Source organism: Ictidomys tridecemlineatus, chromosome 4 (genome assembly GCF_052094955.1).
Source record: "Ictidomys tridecemlineatus isolate mIctTri1 chromosome 4, mIctTri1.hap1, whole genome shotgun sequence".
Classification (NCBI taxonomy): Eukaryota; Metazoa; Chordata; class Mammalia; order Rodentia; family Sciuridae; genus Ictidomys; species Ictidomys tridecemlineatus.
Genome location: NC_135480.1, coordinates 74,199,359 through 74,216,911, shown reverse-complemented (window position 1 = coordinate 74,216,911; position 17,553 = coordinate 74,199,359). Strand labels below are relative to the sequence as shown.

At 31.9% G+C, this 17,553-nt stretch overlaps 1 protein-coding gene across 10 annotated transcripts in view; it reads right to left on the bottom strand.

Moving 5' to 3' along the window:
- Nucleotides 1-2,652: 2,652 nt before the first annotated feature.
- Tmem135 (transmembrane protein 135) overlaps nt 2,653-17,553 on the bottom strand; it is a 236,719-nt gene continuing 221,818 nt past the window's right edge. For all 10 annotated transcript variants that reach the window (XM_078046833.1, XM_078046836.1, XM_078046839.1 and 7 more), the window contains 6 exons: nt 15,634-15,801; nt 13,242-13,305; nt 12,251-12,327; nt 7,990-8,088; nt 7,138-7,205; nt 2,653-4,993 (listed from right to left, as the gene is read on the bottom strand). In XM_078046833.1, the coding sequence (XP_077902959.1) occupies nt 4,861-4,993; nt 7,138-7,205; nt 7,990-8,088; nt 12,251-12,327; nt 13,242-13,305; nt 15,634-15,801 (609 nt within the window). In that variant the 3' untranslated portion in view covers nt 2,653-4,860. The remainder of the gene's footprint in view (nt 4,994-7,137; nt 7,206-7,989; nt 8,089-12,250; nt 12,328-13,241; nt 13,306-15,633; nt 15,802-17,553) is intronic.

Sequence of the window (17,553 nt, the reverse complement as noted above, 5' to 3'; positions counted from 1 at the left end):
CTGAAGAAATCAGCCTCAGAAATTAACCAGTCCAAATTAAGGAAAGAGAGAGGGAGTTCTGCAGGGGCAACTTCAGATGATATAGGTCCACTGGTCCACTCTGTGGAGATCTACTTTTCAAGCCATAAAGGATACTGAGTCTGACCAAGGTTATTATTGGGATTTTTATATCTGCGAGGACAAAAGATAGAGTCCAATATATTATCTCACTTCAAACAGATTTGGAGGAGGTACAGATGGGGAAAACATAAGATAGCAAAAGGAAAAATAAATTACTTCTTGCCCCTTAAATGAAGCCACAAGACATCAGAGTCAAGTGATGTTACAGGGCTGTAAGACACTGTTCTGGAGTTAAAGGCCTTATGAACAGAGAAACATCTCTTTCCACATTTGTGCAATTATCCTCCATTCCATCCTGCCTAAGAAATGGAGAACTGTATTTAAAAAAAAAAATCACTGTCCCTGAAAATGTTTATTCCATCCATCGTCATGATATTTCCAGAGGCCCCACAACTACCCCTACTAGACTAGCTGGCATCAAAGGTTGCACTGGAGCTCTTCAGTCTGAGGAGCACAAAATAACACCAGCAAGAGAAGAAAGGTAAAGGGGTAACAAAAGGTCAGGCATAAGGACTCCAAGTCTGGTTTGGCTGGGGAAATAGCTTAGTGACAGCATGCTTGCCTAGCAGTCCCAGCTCTGAGGGGAAAAATCCAAGGCTGGGAAGGAAAAAAAAAAAAAAAGGAGAGAATTGGGAAAGGGAGGAAAAGAAGAAGGAAAAGGGACAAGATAATTTTTTAAAGCTATGAATTCCTTTCTCCAATTAAAAGTCACTATCTCAGTGTAAAATGGCACACATTATTCTTGACCACAGGCTCAATCGTAGCATACAGACCACATTATAGCCAAGCTCCTCCACTGTTTTCAGAAGTCACAAACCAGTTTCAGTGTCACTTCTGTATAGTAACTCGTTTCATAACCACACAGCTATCACAAAGTCATCTAGGACTACAATTTGAAACAGAAACACAATTCTACACAGCCTTACAATCCAAGTCCATAACCTGATCTCAGGGTTTCCGCAGTCCCTGACCCTGCTTTCCTTGTTAATTCCACAAGAAGATATTATAGAGACAGCACCAACCCTGAAGGGCTATTGAAAAGAAGCCACATGATTGGGAACTTGAAGATAGTTTAAGAACTGTCTAGTATGTCTCTACAATGAAGGCAACTTATTACTCATCACCTTCAAAGCCAGCCTCACAGGAATTATTCATTTCTTGTTCCTTTTTAAATGATTTTTAATTTTTGGGCTATTCATTTTCAGTTACCCAAATTTTCTATGAGAGAAAATGAGGGGCTGGTGGCTCAGCAGTAGAGTACTTGCATAGCATATGTGAGGCCTTAGTCAGTCCCCAGTACTTAAAAAAAAAAAATTTCTTCATCAGCTAGGCATTTTATCACATGGCTATAATCCTAGCAAGTGGGTATGCTGAGGCAGGTGGATCATAAGTTCAAGGCTAGCCTCAGCAATTTAGTGAGATCAAAAATAAAATAATATAAAAAGGGATGAGAGTGTGGCTCAAGTAGTAAAGCACTCCAAGTACAATACCCAGTATCAAAAAAAAGGAGAAAATTAATATTGAGGAGATAAGCAGCAGCAAACAGGTATCTAAACAAGGTCATAGTCAAGAAGTTAAGAAATAAATATTTTCACCTGTGAGTACCAAAGAAAAACTTCATTGTTCCATCAAACTACTTGCTACTTAAACAATAAAAATAAATTACAAGCAGAATCAATGAATCCTTTGGCTAAGGACTTCTCTTATACAAGAACACCTGAGTCACTGCTCCCATGGACAGACACTTCATAGACCTGCCAGGAAGTTACTCAGCCACCACTACTAGTAGAGACTGCAACACAAGCCAAATTCCATGAGAGTTAAGGACATTGATTTTATCACCTATGTACTGGCAAGGATTTAGAAACTCAGGGATAGATGAAATCCAAGCATAAACATTTTATTTTTTGTCAGCATTATCATCTAAATCAAATGTTAGCCTAGACATAATCTACAAGGATGTGTGTATTCCAGAAAATATGACAAATACCCAAAGTGAGTTCCATCACAAAATACGTATTTGTTCTTGGTAAAAGTAAATTATAAAATCTGAGAGTAAAGAATAACAAAATTATAAATTAAATAACAACTGACTAAACAATAGCAAAAAAGTAAAAATAATAAAGTAGATGTAAATTGAGTGATATATATGTTAATAGAGCAAGAAAAAAGTTACAGAATCCAATAAGAATTCATGAAAAAAAAGATAACATAACCAAAGATATTATTTCAGAAATGTTTCAGAATGGACACAAAAACTATCTGATGAAAAAGTTGTACAAATCTAACAGATTCAAGACAACTATCTTGCAACCTCAATCTTTACTTAGTTGGTACAAGTTATAGGATTTTATTAATACGGGGAATAGCAATGAAATGACCATTTTACTACTGCTCCAGTGCACTATTCTTCACTCTACGTAAACATATTGGAAAGACTAACAAGCATATTGTTTACTGCTATCAGTCTGGTGGAAATTTATTTGGACATGATTTCTTGGGAATTTAAATGATTTTAAAAATAAAAACATATTTTGGAATGGAGAGGTCTATTTGACTTTATTTAAGATGCCAATACATTGTCAATCAATACCTGATTAGTTAGAGGTAGAAAGACATTTTAATTGTCTTCAGGAACACAAAGTTTCTTTGTGTTTGCTTGAACAAGTATACTTTGCAATCTGCCATAGTGGAATCAAACTGGACTTCTTGATTCTTGATTCCCCACTGCAAATTAGTTAACCATTCATTCAATCTATACATTCACCACTATATTCTGCTTCAGGATGGTTATTTTGTTTTACATTTTATATAAAATAAAAATATGATTGCAATTTATTGATATATGTATACATATACATATATATTGCAGAAATGCACCTTAACCAGCAAAATTCTGCTAAACAATCATAGAAAATTTCAATAGAATGTGTTTTTCAATATGATAGCTTTTTAATGGCAATGAAAATAACAACTTATGGATTTAAATGTCTATGTTTAACCTGATAGGAAAAATATAACAAACATAAATTCTGAACAGGGAAAATGAGGTGCATGCTGGTGCTTCTCAGTGCTTTAATACTTCATGTTTAAAAAGTAAACATAGTACCAATCATCATTTTGATTCCAGTCAATAAAAACTTAAAACTACATTAATCAATTTTGAAGTCTGAAACCAAAATGATCCCTTAACAGTATTGCCAAATGGCAAGTCTACTCTAAAAAGTTATTCACAATGAAAAATTTTGACCCAATTAAAGTGACTCTCTGTTACCACAGTACTAGAATCTACCTTTTTGTTGGGTTTCAATTTGTTATAACAACAAAAGACAAGATGACATAAAAACAGAACTAATACAAGCCTTAATAAAATTTAATATTGGGGATTATGCATTTTTAACCTTTGGATTAAAATCCCTTTTGTAACACAAATTCTACTGCATGATTTACCATGGACTAAAAACTTTTTAGTAACAAAATTATATTCCAAAAATAGCATCACTCCTAGATTTTACATTCCCTGTAGACATCACAATCACTTTAAGCCTTTTATTATCTTAGAAAAGTAAAACTTTTCCCTGAAAAACTGTAAATAGCGATCATATGTTCATCATCAGTTGTCTGAACAACTTTCTTCAAGAGAAAGTGACTACATTTTGTCACTTCTTTATTCTAGAGTAAAAAGGATGACAGTGGTTTCTGAAAATGAAGTTGAGGAACATGAATTAAATTAGTGATGAAAAACTTTTAAACAACTGCTGGAATTTTATGTTGTTTTAGTTGTAAAACATCTATTATTTAAGTGAAACAGTTGACAGGGTAAAACACTGCTAAACTTCGCAAAACTTCTTTTGTTCCATAGGATTTTGATCCTTTCTAAAACAATGGCGTACAAACTGAGTTATAACAATTCAGCCTCTATAAATGACAACAAACACAATATATCTATAGGAGGTTTAAAAGATTTGTTTTTAAATATTCAAGTGTAATGCTATTGTAAAAGATTAAAACACATGTGTAAATTTTCATTTGTTCCTAACCTGCCATTAGTATGTAGGTTTACTGGGCTGCTAAACAGCCCTACTGGTCATGGAGAGAGATGGTGTTACTAGTTGAAAAAAGAGCATGGATACCACGACATTTACCCCAATGGTATAAAACCCATCTTTGCATCCCTGAAGTAAGAATGGCCACTTTTCTCCAATTACATTGCTCTATACTAAAGCAGCATTGTATATGGAGAATTCCTTCAAATCTATAACATTCTACTACTACAAATACCAATTCAAAACTTAAAAATAATCACAGACCAAATCCACATACCCGTGATCCTTTGTAAATCCTAAAATGAGAAATATTCTTAGTTTAAACCAAGAATTATATTGGAATGAACTAAAGACCCTTTTAAGTAATTTTAAGTGTACTCTTGTTATTACATTTCTATATAGATAATTCAATATCATTTGTGGACATAATTTAATCAATAATATATCACAATGTCAACCACTACAGAGATCCAGAATCAGATTCTGGCTACAGAGGAAGCTTAATTATTAAGCAACACCTTCCTAAAAAGCTTCTGTATTTCTGATTGGTAAGAAAAACAAAACAAAACAAAAAAGCATCTCTCATTGAAATAACACTGAAGTTCGAGCTGGGCCCCCTTCTTTGTATTCAACATAATTAACTCTTCAGGATATAATGATGAAATATAGTCACATTAATAAATTATAGCCATCTTCATGAAAACTCTATCGGCAACTCCGGTTTTACAACTGTATATCTTGGATCCAATCTGGGGACGAAACCCTGAAAGTGTTTAGATGCACCAGTACCAAAAACATCCAGGGCTTTTCGATTCATGACAGCAAATCTGTAAAAAAGAAGAAATAATGAAGAAGTATTTAAGGAAGTTTATAAAATAAAATTATTTCCTTTATTTGACTTAGTTTTCATGGAATGGGAAAACAGAAAGGACTAACCAAGATTCACTGTCTAATATTTAAAGAGATAATACTCCAATCTGAAACCATTCATGTTACGTTATTTCAAACCCTTCTCGACTTCTTTCCACTTAAGTATGTCAAATAGAAAATTAGGTTCATTTTTCTGATGAATGAAATCAGAGGAAATTAAGAAAACAAAAAATGAGCTAACATTTACCAATGAGACAAAAGTGCTAGATATACTTTCTCTCATAATTGAGAACATAATGTCCTATAAAAATACATCCAAAAATGAAAATATTAAATGACTAAAAAGCAAATACCATCAGGCCTTCCAATTTCTAACAGATATAAAAGAATAAAATATACCTTCGTGTTATACATCACCTAACTTAAAAAATGCTTTTAAAAGACATATTTAACTAATGCACAGGATGGACTTTTTGTGTCTCAGTGTCTTTTCACAAGGTTTTCCTGTCTGAAGGAGATAGCAAAATGAAGTTAATTTTGAATCACTGGCCAGCATCAATATTTCAAGAGCCATTAAATGTGACTTTTACTTCTTTTCCAAAGTAAAGTAAGTTCCCTTCCAAAATAATTACTAGGTAAAATCCATTAATTTTCAAAAAAATATGCACCAAAAAATGTGATGAAACAATAATAGTATGAAAGATACATAATGTCATGGTTGAGAAGAGTTCTGAAGCCAGAATGTCTGGCTTATCCCCCAGCTTTTTTGCTTAGTAGCTGTGTCACTCTATCTAACATTTCTGATTCTCAGTTTTCTCAAATATAAAACTAGGGAGATGATAGCACTTATATCATTAAATTATTTTAAGGAATAAGTTTATGTATGTGTTATATGTGTATATCTTGAAACTATATCTGGGACATGGTATGTACTATGTTAGCATTTGTTATATTAATCTTAATGATAGTAAAATTAATAGCAGCTATGATTTAGTGAGTGCCTAGGAAGTGCTAAGCACTACTATGAATATTTTAATTTTCCCACAACCATACAATGCATAGGGTATGCTTTGGATATGGTTTTCCCCCTAATGGTTAGTGTGCTAGAAACTTAGTCTAAGTGTGGTGATGTTGAGGCAGTAGTAGAACCTTTAAGAGGTGTGGCCTAGTGAAGTATAATTAAGAGATGGGAACTCTACTCTCATGAATGGTTTAATGCTAGCCTTAATGAATGGACTGGGTCCTGTAGGAGTGAATTAGTTTCCCCAAGAATAAGTTGTTATAAAGTATGGCCAAATTACATACTTTTCATGTCACCAGTTCCCTTTCTGCTTCTCCACCACATTGTGATATAGCCTGATGGCCCTTACCAAAATGCCAGCACCATGCTATTTGTACCTGTCAGCTACTAAAATCATGAGCCAAACAAACCTCTTTTCTACATATGTAATCCAGCACCAGGTATGGTTATAGCTACATAAAACAGATTAAGACAGTATGTATAATTGCTTCAGTACAAAGAGAAAGAACATTAGGTTCGTGAGGGCAAATAAATTTCCCACAGAAAAATGGTTAAAGGTACCAAAGCTGGAGTCACACTCAGGTCTCCAGAATTCCAAAGCTCATACTCTTCCTATTAGGTCCAGCTTTCTCCCAAAGAATCAAATTTAGATTAGGGGAAGAACAAGGACTAGAAGGAGGAAGAGGAAAAGAAGGAGAAAAAAGGAAAGTAAACTTAAAATATCGGGCAATAGAAGATGGTTACTGAAACCAATTAATTATGTAGAGATGAACCCTTTTAATGAATCTGTTTAATATTTTTAATCAAAAAGAAGACATCATTATAGATTGGAAAAGGTAGGCTAAAGTATTTATGGAGCTACTAATTATCAGTCAGCAAAGCAACAGGATATTAATCCAGAACTTTTAAAATGTCTAAAATATTATAAGGAAAGAATAGTCAGAATAATGATCATTCAATATTTCTTATTAATTTGGTCATATTTGATTTATATATAAATACCAACTTCGCCACTGAAAGAATATTCCTTGAAGGAGACAAGAGATTGATAATCTTTTTATAGATGTTTTTTCTCCTTACCTGCCCTTGGTGAGCCTTAAAAGGAACTTCCAGTAAGATGGTCGCAAGGTCTGAACTTCCATGACAGCCTAAGATTATTCAATTTGAGATTTTTTTTTAAAGTAAATACAAACATCTGAAGTCTTGAGCAATACTTTTTATCTCTTTATTGCTTGTTGTATTTTTTAAATGATAGTGATAAAAATAATAATAACATATTTAAGTCAATATCTTTGAAGAATATTTATTAATATGCCTTCAAATAGAAATGCTGCTTTGGGAATAATAATTGAGTAATTTATTATTATCAGGAAGCATTTACTGAGTACCCATTAGATAGCTATCTAGCTGACACTTCACTGATTTTAATGAGTTTATTAATATAGCAGCATTCCTATAATAAAGAACAAATAAAAGCTCTCCCTAAAATTTTACAACAGCCCTTTAAACCATTAACATCCATAATAATAATAACAGACTTAAAAAGATGAAATAATGCTTCTGCTAAACTAGTTCTTTCCCCCTCCCCATTCTCTGAGTAATGCTGGGGAAGTGCAATAATTCACATTTTACCCGTGGTATTTTTTTTCTTTAGGAAGGATAATTAAATTGGGGGCATTCTAACCTTGGTTCTGGAATAAGGATTTACCTATAGACTGCAAACTATTTAAACCTAAAAATTGATCTGTTCATAAAACGGTGTCTGGCCCATTAAGTTAACGTTTAATGATTTGAAACATACAAACTATCTTGCTAAAAAAACAAAAAGTATAAAATGTAATGTTATGTTCTCAGGCTTTTATTTTTCCCCCTCTGGCTTAATGTAAATTAGAAACAGAAATTTCTATTTCTCATTTCAAAAGCTATACTTACTGCCTGGAAACAAATTGCTGTAGAGATGGAATAGATAATAGTATCTGCATGAGGAAAATAGGGAACCTTCCCTGCTTCAATGCCTTTGAAATACATTGTCTGCAAAATAAGCATAATGCAAGAGTTATATTAAAAAAGCATTAACAATATAGTTGAATGATATACGCCCTCTACTTACAGCTGTTTTCTATTTATCTGAATCCTAACTCTTTCAGAGCTCAAATCATGGTATATCTTCTGTGACAACAATAAGTGTCAGCCCTTCCCTTCTTTCATTCCTCACTCTAAACTCTAGCTTCAAGCAGCAATAATTTTCTGCGAAATTCAATAGCACTTTATTGCTACTACTTTTATGTCACTTATTCTTCAATGCTTTTTATAAATAAGTCCTCCCTTCTTCATTAGATCTGTTCCTTCCTTCCTTTGTTCAGGCAGTAAACATTAATGGTGTCAACTGTATGCTGAACAAAATGCTAGAAACAAGGGATTTAGAAATGGACAAAACATAATGCATAAAATATCATTAATTCACTATGATGAGAGCTAGAAAAGAGTTATATATTACATATTATTTGGCTCCTCAAAGTAGGGAGCAACCACTCCTTCTGGGATAGAGGACCAAGAAGACTTATTAGAAAGACAAAATTTAAGTAATGTTCCCCTAACCATTTGCAGTGAATTTATAATTGCTATGGATTAATGACATTTATGATATAATAAAATGACTTAATAGAAAAAATAAATTTTAGAACTACAGAATTGAACCATAATTGCACTCTGAGATTCAAAGACAAGATTACTCTGTCAAATAGCTGTAAAAGTTCCCCAGTGTTGCCAAGCATGATGGTACATGCCTGTAATCCTTGACACTCAGGAGGCTGAGGCAGGAGGATCACAAGTTGGAGGCTAGCCTGGGCAACTTAGCAAGATCTGATATCAAAAATAAAAACATAAAAATAAGGCTGTAGATACAGCTCAGTGGTAGCTCTCCCTTGAGTTCAATCCCCAGTACTGAGGGGAAAAAAAATGGCAGCGGCAGGGAGGGAGCTCTTCCAATGCCTGCTCTGAATTACTACATTACTTTACTTACCTTGACATGCTTGTCACGGAGAGGTAATAAATGGTTGACAAACTAGCACTAGTAAGCATACAACACTTTTAATTTTACCATTTTAAAGATGCATGGGATCAACAATTAGATAAAAGAAAAAATGGCATGAAAGTATATCTATGAAAGAGAGAGAGAGAGGGAGGGAGGGAGGAAGAGAGAGAGAGAGAGAGGGAGGGAGGGAGGAAGAGAGAGAGAGAGAGAGGGAGGGAGGGAGGGAGGGAGGGAGGAAGAGAGAGAGAGAGGGAGGGAGGGAGGGAGGAAGAGAGAGAGAGAGAGAGAGAGAGAGAGAGAGAGAGAGAGAGAGAGAGAGAGAGAGAGAATACTACCAGCAAATACACATGTCTAGAACAAGGGAAAATTCATAGAAAGGGCTTTCTAGTATATAAAAAAGTTAAAGTAAAATGAGTGATAAAAATAATAAAGCAGCCCAATTTTTGTATTGGGCTGGCTTGAGTAAATATATGTAATGTATTAATAGGGGTTGGGATATATAAAAAGCATAGGATATGTATAAAGTTACAATGTACTTAAGAAACAAGATAAGCAGTCATAATGCTGGTCATCATTTTTGAAAGCTTTTAATATAAAATTTATTTCAATCATAAAAAAAATTGCCTATTACACCATCTTAACTAATTTCACAAAGAGCATAATAAACATAAATTTCTCATTTTCTTTTAAAAATTCCTCATCAGTACACTTTACATGACAGTTTGTTTTTCCAAGATAAGATATGCCTGATGACATAAGATACAAAGTGATACCTAATTGCTTGGTTTAAAAACTAGTCACTTAGGAAAGCCGCTGTAAAACACCTGTTACAAACTGGATCTCAACACTGACTTTCTCCTGTATCCAAGAATATAATTTGCTATCCAGGAGTTAGTTAATATTTCTTCCTTTTCTTCTCTTATTATAGAGAAGAAATAGCAATTCTTATCATCTCTATTACAAACAAACCATATCTGTGTACTTCTTTCTATCTCTACACCTTCCATTCTGAAATGAGCCAACATCTTCTGCTAAAGACTTTGTTCTCCAAGCCTTTACTCCAAAACTCTAGGCATGAAATTGAAACAAACAGGAGTTTCAAGTCTGGATTTGAAGATGATACTCCTGGTTCTATCATTTGCCTCCCTTTAAAATACTCTCCATATAATATCCAGAGTGGTTATCTTAAAAATGTGAATTAAATCATGTCATTTCATGCTTAGACATGAACTGAGAAAACAACCAAATTCTTTACCCCAGGTTTTAAAATACTAGCTTCTGCCTGTCTCTCTAATTTCGTTATGTATACTTTCTCTCTTCTTCTTCCCCTGTTGTTCTTCTTCTCCTCCTCTCCTCTCCTCTCCTTTCTTTCCTTTCTCTCTCCCTCTCCCCCACCCCGTGCATATCTGTACACCCCCAATTGCTCCTCATGAATGCACCCATACATGCACACTAACACACTTGGGAAAAGCAAATATGTATTTTTTTAATGTCATTAGGAGCACAGATTTTCAGTGTGAGATAAAAGTTTATAAACATCTAACAAGTAAAATAAAATCTATAATCTTAACTTTTACATGGAAATAGCAATAAACTCCAAACATATTTTCTCTCTCTCTAAAAAGAAAGGAGGAAGAAAAGATTCTCTAGGTGTGTTTACTGGAAAAATCAAGAAACAATGCTCAACCTGGGCAAAAACACTAGGTTAAGCCTCTAAATATCTTTTCCCAATAAAAGAAATTAGGAACCACTGGGGGAAAAAGCTGATTCAATGCCTAAGACAGAAAATGTCTCAGATGAGCCTAAAATATCTTGTTAAGAAGATATTTTAAAAATCAAGAAAGGGATAAAAAATAATGGCATATGTCAAAACAAACAGGAGTCAACTTAAGGAGACTCTCAAGGCCAATTGGGACAACTTGAGCATAATGAATGTACTGGGTTACAACATATCAGATACACTAAATCCATGTTTTTATAATTATATTTAAAAATAAATACAACTCACTTAGGCAGAATGCTAAGGTACTAACTCATTCTGAACACTGATAAAGAAAAGTAAGCAAGCATTTTATCTTCATTTCCTGAACAAAATATTTCAGAGTAGCCAAATACTTAAAATGGGAAAGTATTTTTTTTTATTTTTAGAAACATTCTTGCTAATGAATACAGTAGAAGTAACATCAGATTATCACAATTTTGCAACACTTAATGAAATAATGAACTCCAGTAATGATCATGTATGGCTGGTAAAACTATGAGGTGAAAGGCTATTGGAAATCTTACATAGGTTCTGTGTATACCTGGTCCCATTAGTCAATTTAGTATCAATAGAAAGACAACCATACATTTTTGTAACTTTTAATGTGATACAATGAATGGAAAGTTTATCCACAAAGAACATGTAAAGTACTTCTGCCACTTACCCTCACTTCTAAAACTTGAACTTGAATTTGCTTAAGCCTCTAGATCTACTTAACACTTCATAAGAAATATTTGAGATAAACATAATAAATAACATCAGTGAGAATTCAATCAGTAAAATCCAAAATGTGGGAAATTCCATGAACTAATGAACTAGATCTTCAACAAATCAATGGCAAGAGATTAAAAAAAATGGAAAAAGGAGGAAGAAAAAAATAACTATCATAAATTAAGAGACTGCATTTTGATTCAACTAAAGATATCACATAAAAATATTTATAAGATAATCAGTGAAGAAGAAACTAATTAGATATATGATAATATTAAGTTTTTTGAAATGTAGGATTATAGTATTGTGGTTCTACTTGCATGATAATGTTGATTCATTTTTAAGAAATCTATCCTGACTTTTTTATAGGACAAAATGATATAATGTCTGGGATTTGCTTTAAGTTAATTCAGTACCTGAGAGTTGAGGAGAATAGATGAAAGGAGATTAGCCAAATGCTGATAATTGTTGATTTTGCATACAAATTATTAATTATTACACTATTCTTTCTACATTTGTGTATATTTGAAAATAGCACATGGAGAAAATGACTGTAAATACTTTTAAAGAATTAGAATTTGCTTTGGTAGTGAAGTTATATATTTGTGCTTAAAGCAGTCAAAAGTTTTTTTTAAAAAAAACAGCTTTTTTTTAAAAAAAAAAAAAGCTTTAAATTCTTTGCTTACCTCTACCAGTTTGGAAGCCAAATACATGGAAATTGTTGTGCTTTTATAAAACATCATTGATATACCCGCCAAAAATCCTGAAAAAACAAATATGAAAAAACTGGTAAGATTACAAAGTATTTCTTTGCTATTAAGTCATCAGAAATGTTAATTCATTTAAATAGTTCAGAATTCATTCACTCCAGCATTGCTTCTAGGTACAACACAATTAAGAACAATAATATACATGATGACATTAAAATGGAGTGAGTTCTTATCACATATTCTAGATTAAAGAAATTAAATTTCAGAATTAGGAACAAACAGTTCTGATTTATGTGTGACAACTACTGTTTAAAACAGTAGTCATTTTGGCAAATACAACACTTTTAAAATAACTTTTTAAAGGCTATTGGTATCTCTGATCTTAAGTGGGAGTATTTATTCATCTATTTTCCCTAGCAGCTCAAATTATTTTTGTGCCAGGGTCACACTTTTCTATAGGAGTGGGATGTGAAAATACTAAAAGTAGGATTATTACTAATAAATATCTGAAAAATAATCTCACTTAAGAACTACATATATTTCAGTTTAGAAAATAATATCTATTTTTCATTTCTATAAAATGATTAAAGTTCCTTTCAAATATTATTAAAATATGTCATCTTCCATTGGCAAAAATAAAATTTAAAAAATCTACTTAAACTGCCATTAATCACTTATATAAGATTTTAAGTCTTTATATTCTTTTCTGATACATTCTTTAAATTTCTAGCCTGTTGTAGGCAGATCCAAGACATTATATTGCAAGAAATATAGAACAATAGATGGTCAGAGTGGCAGATATGTTTAGCTCACAGACAAAATATTTGGGTGAGTGTCTTGGTAGGGATTCTATTACAACAGATAAAAGAAGATACATAAAAATTAGATGAATTTGGAAGCTATTTCACATTTATTCTTATTACTGATTGATAAAATTGTAATCATTCTCTTTTAATTATTGCCTTACCAGCTATAATAGCATGTAGTTCATCATCCAGGTTTCTGATCCAACGCAGAAAGCAACTAGTACCCTGTATTGAGGGGGAAAAATATAATGACTTCAGTTATTTCTAAAAATAAAATTGCATGATTGCATGAAAATAACAACCATTAATGCATTTCACTAGATGATTCATTAGATGACCCTGAAGACAAACTGGTGGTCTTATGTAAATTAAACTGACTACAAAATTGGAAATATTATGAAAAATAATCTGTTATAAAGTCATAGTTCTAGATAGACTCTAATAAGAAATTACATATCATTTTTATTGAATTAATAAATGGTATGGCATCAAGTTAAAACACTTCTGCTTAGCAAAGGAAAAAAGAGTAGGAAGACAAGAGCTACAGAATGGGAAAAATATCTTTGCTGGTCACTCTTCCCACAAGGGATTAATAACTGCAATATATAAAGAACTCAAAAATCTTAACACAGACACACAGACATACATTTACACACAAAAAAACTAATTAATAAATGGACAAATGAACTAAACAGTTCTCAAAATAAGAAATTCAATGCCCAACAAATATATGAAAAAAATGTCCAGTATTCTAGCAATCAGGGAAATGCAAATCAAAACTACATCAAGAATTCACCTCACTCCAATTTGAGTGGCTATCATCAAAAATACAAGTAATTATAAATGCTAGAAAGAATGTGGGAGAAAAAGAACTCTTGTATACCGCTGATGTGATTACAAATTAATACAACCACTGCAGAAATCAGTATGGAGGCTGCTCAAAAGACTAAGTATAGAATTACCATATGACCCAGCTACACCACTCATTGGAATTTTTTTTAAAGAATTAGTCAGCATACTATAGTAATTTACAGCAACACATTCATAATAGCTAAGTAAGAAAGTAGTCCTGGTCTGTCAACAGATGGATGGATAAAGGGTCAGTTCACCAAAAAAAACCCAGAAATTTAAAAGTTTATTATTTTATAATAGTTACAATATTATAGAGATTCTATTGGCATGGAAAATTTGTTTTTAAAACTCACATATGGCTTTAGAATACAATAAGTGAGTATATTCCATGAGATCTTTTGGTTCAGTTTTATTTTCTTTAATGACTTTAGTTTGTATTTACAAATAAGCAAATAAATAGTATAAGAAATGAAAATCAAAAAGCAAACTAAAACACAATGCACATTAAGATAGACTAGATGGGGGAGAATAATCAACCTAGCACTAAAAATGTTGTAAATAATACATGTGTAAACATTTATGAGTTTTGGTTAAGAATAAATACAAATACTATAACATGAGAAATTAAAAAGAATGTGAATATAAACATGTAATTACCAGTAATTTATCCTTAACTCTTGCATGCTCAAAGACATTAGTAATGCTTCCTAGTCAAACCATATTGAATATTCTTTAGTATTAGTTAAGATTTCATAACAAGTGATTATTTAGAGTTCATCTATAGTTAGTTACTCTTTTCCATTACAATATACTTTTTTTCCCACCTACCTTTTATGATCAAACTTTTCCTTAAAATAATACATAACCATTTTATTTAAAATAAATTAACTCAATTTCAATTTTCCCAGCATTAATTTTTTCAAAGAAAAAATATATACATACATATATGTATAAATGGTACTTAAATAATCTTTAACATACTTTATAATTTAGAATATATTTAGGTTTTGAATTTAAATTTTAGATATCTAATAAAATAGGTCAGTAATATGATTAATATATTAGTAATTCCCATTAACCAAAAGGCGATTCATTACTTAAAGCTGAAAGTACTGTGTTAAGAATTATCTTTGTACATGGGTTTAGGTGTGGGTTTATATACCTTTGTGTACATTTATAGGAATATATAGAAAGAAGTAGAAGAATATTAACTCTTGTAATTTGTGACAATAATAAGAAGAGTGAGTAGATACAGAGTGAAAATAAGATTGTTTATATGTTATAATAGAAAATCTTTATGGATTCAATCAAGTATTGATATCTGCTAGAAGGGTCTGAAATATGCATAAATTAATAAAAGTAGCAAATATAATTAAAAACCACAGACCAGCTATATAATCATTTTTGACACTGGAAATATCAAGAAATTCACATTGTCAATGCATTCAAAAAGAAAAAGGAGTCTTTGGTAACTGTAATATTATATGTAAATGAGAGTGTGTGCCCATATTCAAGCATGTTAAATATCATTCCAAAAGAAGATATTTCTAAATATACTGTATATTTGGTGTCAATATATTTATTAATATGCTGAAAATAAGTATTAAATAAAATGATAGTTGAATTAAAGCCATATTTCATTCTTAAAATAACCATGTTGTTTATTATCACATTTTTCTTTTCTCTTCTTAAAAATCTTACCTTGTATATACTAACAAAAGAACCAAGAAAAGCTCCAAGCTGGAAGTTTTCTTTATTGTAGAAGAGAGAAAGTAGCCGGGATGGCTTTGTAAACAGATGCCTAAATGCAGAGGGAATTCGCAGGCAACACTGGATCAAGTATCCCACGCTAAACATTCTGATGAAACCCTATGGAAAATTGGAAAGAAAACTGATTTATAAACAACTTTTGAAGTTTGATAAAATATTATTTTTACCATCTCAGAAGCAAAGTCAAACTCATAAATATTTAATATCACAGAAAATTTAAAAACAAAGTCTTAAACTCTCAAATAATAATTTTAAAACAAGTGTATTAAAAATAAGAGTGAAATCTTGGAGTGAGTATATTTTATTTGATTTAAAAAGATTTTAAAAGTCTCATAAGCACTGGCCAAACTTGACTATGCACCAAAATTCCATTTCTTGTCATTTTGTTGATGATAATCAGGATTTTAAATTTCTAAACCACAAATGAGTTTAAGAAACAAAAGCACTGGAATTAATAAGAAATGTCTCACAAAACCAAATGCTTCTGGGAATTTTAACAGAAAATTGTTCTTAATCATTAGTACTAGTAAGGATTCTCTTGATAAAAAATTTGTATTATTTCTTTAGACCTTTGGTACAAAATTTTTTCAATGATCAAATTAAAAGAATATCCTAGGGAATATATAATTGTATCTGTGTATTTTATTCCTGTTCTCATGTGCATCAGACTAAAACATCGCTAGGGAATGGATGGTCATTTTGAGATATCCTAAACTAAAACCAGGCAAAGTGGCACAAACTTGTCATCCCAGTCTGAAGTAGGAGGATTGCAAGTTGTAGGCTGGCCTTAGAAATTTGGGGAGACCCTGTCTCAAAATTTAAAAAAGAAATTAAAAGGGCTTAGTGGTAGATCATTCCTGGGTTCAATCCCCAGTACCCTTCCTCTGAAAAAGATATACTAAACTAAACTTGATAATACATTGTAGTATGATCTTCCATCCCCTTCTCTTCTCACCCCAACTGGCAAGAGAACATATCTGCATTCCTAGCCTTGCTTCCATGCTGATTCCAAAAATCAGATTTGTATTTTCCAGATTGTAACTTTCTTTTCTAGAAAACACTGAATTAGTATGAAGAAGTAAAGGTTAATTTACTTGAGCCTACCTAATACCTGTTTCAAACATGGAAAGTAAATTAGTAGATCAATTACTGTGAATTATCATGCATTTCCTTAATTGAAAGTGCCTAGTATTTGTTTAATGCATAAAATGGTCATACCTTTATTTTGTCATTGATAATCTTATAATGTTAACCTAGGGATTCAGGGATCACAATCACATGACAATCTTCTTATGCTATTTTCAAAAAATTAAAATTAAAAAAAATAAATTTTTTGAAAATCCACTCATCTACCCTTTTGTATATTCAGAAAATATTTGCTGAACATCTACTATATGCCAAGCATTACACTAGATGCTGAGGATACGGTGGCAAAAAAAGATATAAACTTCTGACTTTCATGGAGTTTCTCATGCTTGCTACAAAAAGAGAAAATATGTAAGGAAACAAATGAGCATAAAATAACTACAGATTAGAATAAATGTTAGAAGGAAGTAACCAGGGCACAAGAGCAGTCTATTTTATATTAAGTGGTAAAGGAAGGCTACTGAGAATGTGACTCTTAAATAGACCCCAAAGAGAAGAAATAGTATGAGAAAAACATTTCAGATAGCCAAGCACAGAGGCATTAAAGAGTTTGTAAGTACCAAAAGTGTGAACCAACAAAGAAGAGGGTAAGAAGAGTATGGTGAATTGAGTAAAATATAGTTAATATGAATATTAATTAATTAATATTAATACTTACTCAGGGATGATTTAATATGTTGTTTTGCTCTTTGTGGAAAAATGAGG